Genomic DNA, 4,042 nt, shown 5'->3' with positions numbered 1-4,042 from the left:
TGGGGTGGGGCATGTGAGCCTTGCAGGGGTGGTGGTAGCCCCTGCAGGGGCCATTTGGCCCCTGTTAGTGGGCCATAGCCTCTGTGTGGGGACTGTAACCCCTGTTGGGGAGTTGTAGCCTTCTGTGGGGGCCATAGCCCCTGTTGGGGGCCATAACCTCTGTTGGGGAGCCATAGCCCTTGTGTGGGGGCCATAAGCCCTTTTGGGGGCCATAGCCTCTGTTGGGGAGCCGTAGCCCCTGTGTGGGGGCCATAGCCCCTGTGAGAGGGCAGCAAAATATATATTCATGTTTCATGAATTCATGAAACCTGCATTTAGACTTCACTTTATTATTATGATAGAGACATTGGTAGGCTTCCACATTGCTTTAACACTGTAGATATATCAATAAAATAGTGCCCAAATGATCAGTGTCTCTATCTCATTCTCTCTCTCTTTATAGTAGTCTTTTGTTTTAATTGTGGAGGAACATGGATTTTGGGGTATTTTACAGAGTGACTTTGGGATTTTTTTTATCAGGGATTTTTCTGTTTTCCAATACGGAACACCAGAATTCCTGCTAGGAAGGCCAGTGGCAGAACCCTGCCTGCTCAGAGCTTGCCTTGGACCCATCTGACTGTGGCTGACCTCCTGGCCAAATGGGGCCAGGAGGACATACTTTGACAGTTCATAGCAGGCCACCACACCCAGAACATCTTCCGGGCAATATCTGCCCAGATGCCCAGGCAGGGGTCACACATGGCAGTAGTGCTGCACTGAGGCCAACTGTGCAGCCACAGCCCACTGGCAGCTGACCCAGAGGGGCAGATGCCTCTACTGGCTTTGCAGTCCCCATCCAGGTCTGGCAGGTGTGCAGCAGCCCCCACTGCGAGACTGCTGTAGCAGGTAAAGGGTGCAGGGAACTCTCAGGGCTCCTTCAGCAGTCCAGCTGGCACAAAGGGTAGTGTCCCTAGGTACTAATTGGCTGGGCCCAAGAAGCTCCTGAGAGCGAGTAACCCTGAGCTACTTGCCAGGGAAGATTTTTGTACTGATGGGGCCAGGAGAGGGCAGCTTTTTATACTCCTGGGGACAGCACAGGTGCTGGCCCCAGACTCTAGCTCCCCCTGGCTGCAGATCCAGGAAGAGCCAGGCAGGGTTATTTTGCTCCAAGTGGCACAATTTGCTCCTCAATAAAGTGCATGTTCAAACATGTGCACTGAGGCAAAAATCCCAGGCTCAAATTTGCACTGCTTTTATTTGAGCTGCTGCAAAAGCACATGCTTGCATGTGTGGATGTGCCCAGTGAGTTTAAACCACACTGTCTTGTTGCCTCAGGGACCAGTGAATTTCAGAAGAGAGTAGGTTTGGTTTGGATAAGCATTTAGAAGTTCAAGTGTTTCACTAAAGGAATAAGCCAGGAGCCAGAGTGTATCTGCTTAGGTGGGAAAGCCAGGCCTATAGTCCTCTTCTCTTGTTACACATCTCTTTGTTGAGATGATATTTACCAGTTCCCTTAAAATAATGAGTTGAGAATATACAGAATAACACTAAAACCTGTACAGGGCAGTGAAAGGAGAATGGATTAAAGGGCACTGGAAAACTGCCTTCAGCTATCTAGAGATGTTTACTCAGAGCTGGCCCAAAAAGAAGGAAGAGCCTCTTGAAACTGTCAGGGAGAGATTGAGAGGAGGAGGCAGGGCAGCGGCCACACAGAATATCAAAGAAAGGTAATTATTATGTTTCTCCTTTGCACCATGCTATGCTAACCCAGCTCCTGGTGTGAGGGAAGTCAACCCAATCCGAACAGAAGTTTGAAGTAGATCACACTTGCACCAATTTTTACATGGATATAATTCCATTGAATTTCAAAGAGTTGCCTTGGCCTATCCCAGAGTGAGAGCAGGAGCTGCCTCTCATAGCTCATACCAAGAGTGATGGGAAAGATTTGGATTGTTTGCCTGACAAGAAATGATTTAAAGGCACTATGATGACACTACATGGAATGATGAATGGCTCAGAGAAGGCAGGTAGGTGTCTGTCTCCATTTTCTCCAAGAACAAGAGGACATTTGATGAAAATAAAAGGTAGAGAATTAAAACCTGATGATTTTTTTTTCTCTCAGTGAATAAATAGTCTGTGGAACTCACTGCTGCACAGGCCAAGAATTTAGTAAGCTTCAAAAAGATTTTGGATATTCATATAGATAACAAGAATTTTAAAAACAGCCGTAATAGTTAATTGCAATCAAAGGATACTAGGAGGGATAAACATGTTGGCCATGTACAAACATTACACTTTACCAGTATAAGTGATAGAAAACTGATCTATACTCATAACAGAACAGACACACACAGACTGGCTTAAAAATGAAAGAACTCAGTCTAAGATTTCCCCCCCTCCACCCTCCCGCCCCACAAAGTGTGAATTTGTGTTCTATTTGCTACCAATCACAACTATGCTACTTATAGAAAACTTCATAACTCAGATCAATTCCATCTCAGGCTTTCTGAATGTTTGTACCTAGCTTTTATGTGCCAGGGCATCAGCCAATTACTCTTAGAGGCTCAGATGACACCTACTCGGGATATGAGAAGCTGACTGTGCAGTCGTTACTCTTGTATAAAGAAGTACTAAATGACTACACAGTTACTGAAGTTACTGTGCAGTGGGTGCATCTACACAAGTTGCTTCGGTGCAGTAGCAACAAGTTACTGCACAGAGCCCCCCACGTGGTGTGGGGCAGTGAAGGACAGTGGGGATCACCCCCCTGCCTAGCAGCAGCTGGTAACTAGGGGCTTTTTTTAAAGAGCCGAGAGCTGGGGCCAGGCAGGGCAGCCATGGGAAGACTGGAACAGTGGGTGGGGGGGCACTAAGGGAAGTGGGGGGAGCAGGCAGGGGATAGGGCGTGGCAGGGGTCCCCTTATGGCCCTCTACCCCCTCCCCCTCCCCCTACTTACCAGCATGGAGTCCAGGTCCAGCTACCTGCGGCATTAAGCGGGGACTGCCTGAATCGCCAAAGCTCTCCGAATCTTTTCCAAATCTATTCAGAGAGCTTTGAATTGATTTAGACCTTTTAATTGGTCTCCTGATTCGATTTGGATTCAGAGATTCAGCCACCAAATCGGGCCAGATCTCCTCCGAATCGAATCAGCACCTGGAGGTTCTCGAAGCACTACTGTGCAGTAGCTCATTGCTACTGCACAGTAGCATTGGGAAAAAAATCATGCAGCAACCATACTGCACAGTAACACCTGTTACTGCGCAGTCATTTAGTATTTGTTTATGCATAAGCTTATGCATAAGCAAGTACTAAATGACTGTGCAGTAACAACAGCGTATAGACGTGGCCAGTAGTACTGATTAATGGCTTTTTCATATCACTGACTGTACAGTATCCTGAGATTACTGTGCAGTAGCATCATGTCATGTTTTCTGCCACATGACAGTACTGCACAGTAGTCTTGTGCTACTGTGCAGTCAGAGTCTCGTGTAGACGTGGCCAGGGTGGGTTTTCCTACATCTACCTACCACAGGTTCTTAAACCTTCCTCTCAAGCAGCTGCTGTCAGATGCTGTTGAAAACGGGACATTAGATTAAACAGACCTGGTCTAATGTTTTCTGCCTTTCTGTCCTTCAGAATTGGCTTGATCTGACAGATGGTGGATTATAATCACATTGGTCAGACAGTGCTTTAGCAACAATAAACAATTAGTTTATTTAACTACATACAGTATTAGCTAATCATTGTCTCAGGAATAACCACTGGACAGCCAGAGAAGATGAATTGCAATAATGATAACAATAAACTAATAATGATAATTTATCAGAGTTTCCCCTGTTTTGTTTCTACAGCAGTTATGACTTTGACTATGAATACTACAGAGATGACTTCTATGACAGGTAAGCAGAGGAGATAATGGTTAACAGAGCTTTATTCTGTGCATGCTGCTTTACATGAATTACAACCCCACAAGAGACACTTATTGAAGACAGTTTAAAGCACAGATCCAAAGTTCATGCCTATACTACACCACTTTGCCTAAAATTTTAACATCTGCTGTGG

General features: G+C 45.9%; 1 protein-coding gene across 2 annotated transcripts in view; it reads left to right on the top strand.

Moving 5' to 3' along the window:
* Positions 1 to 4,042, top strand: part of RALY (RALY heterogeneous nuclear ribonucleoprotein) — a 591,199-nt gene that overhangs the window by 538,937 nt on the left and 48,220 nt on the right. For both annotated transcript variants that reach the window (XM_019513099.1, XM_019513100.1), the window contains one exon: positions 3,832 to 3,879. In XM_019513099.1, the coding sequence (XP_019368644.1) occupies positions 3,832 to 3,879 (48 nt within the window). The remainder of the gene's footprint in view (positions 1 to 3,831; positions 3,880 to 4,042) is intronic.

The sequence above is a fragment of the Gavialis gangeticus genome, unplaced genomic scaffold, assembly GCF_001723915.1.
Source record: "Gavialis gangeticus isolate Ggan-Ray unplaced genomic scaffold, GavGan_comp1, whole genome shotgun sequence".
NCBI lineage: Eukaryota > Metazoa > Chordata > Crocodylia > Gavialidae > Gavialis > Gavialis gangeticus.
Note: the sequence above shows the minus strand (reverse complement) of the source record. Positions and strands in the feature narration are given on the sequence as shown.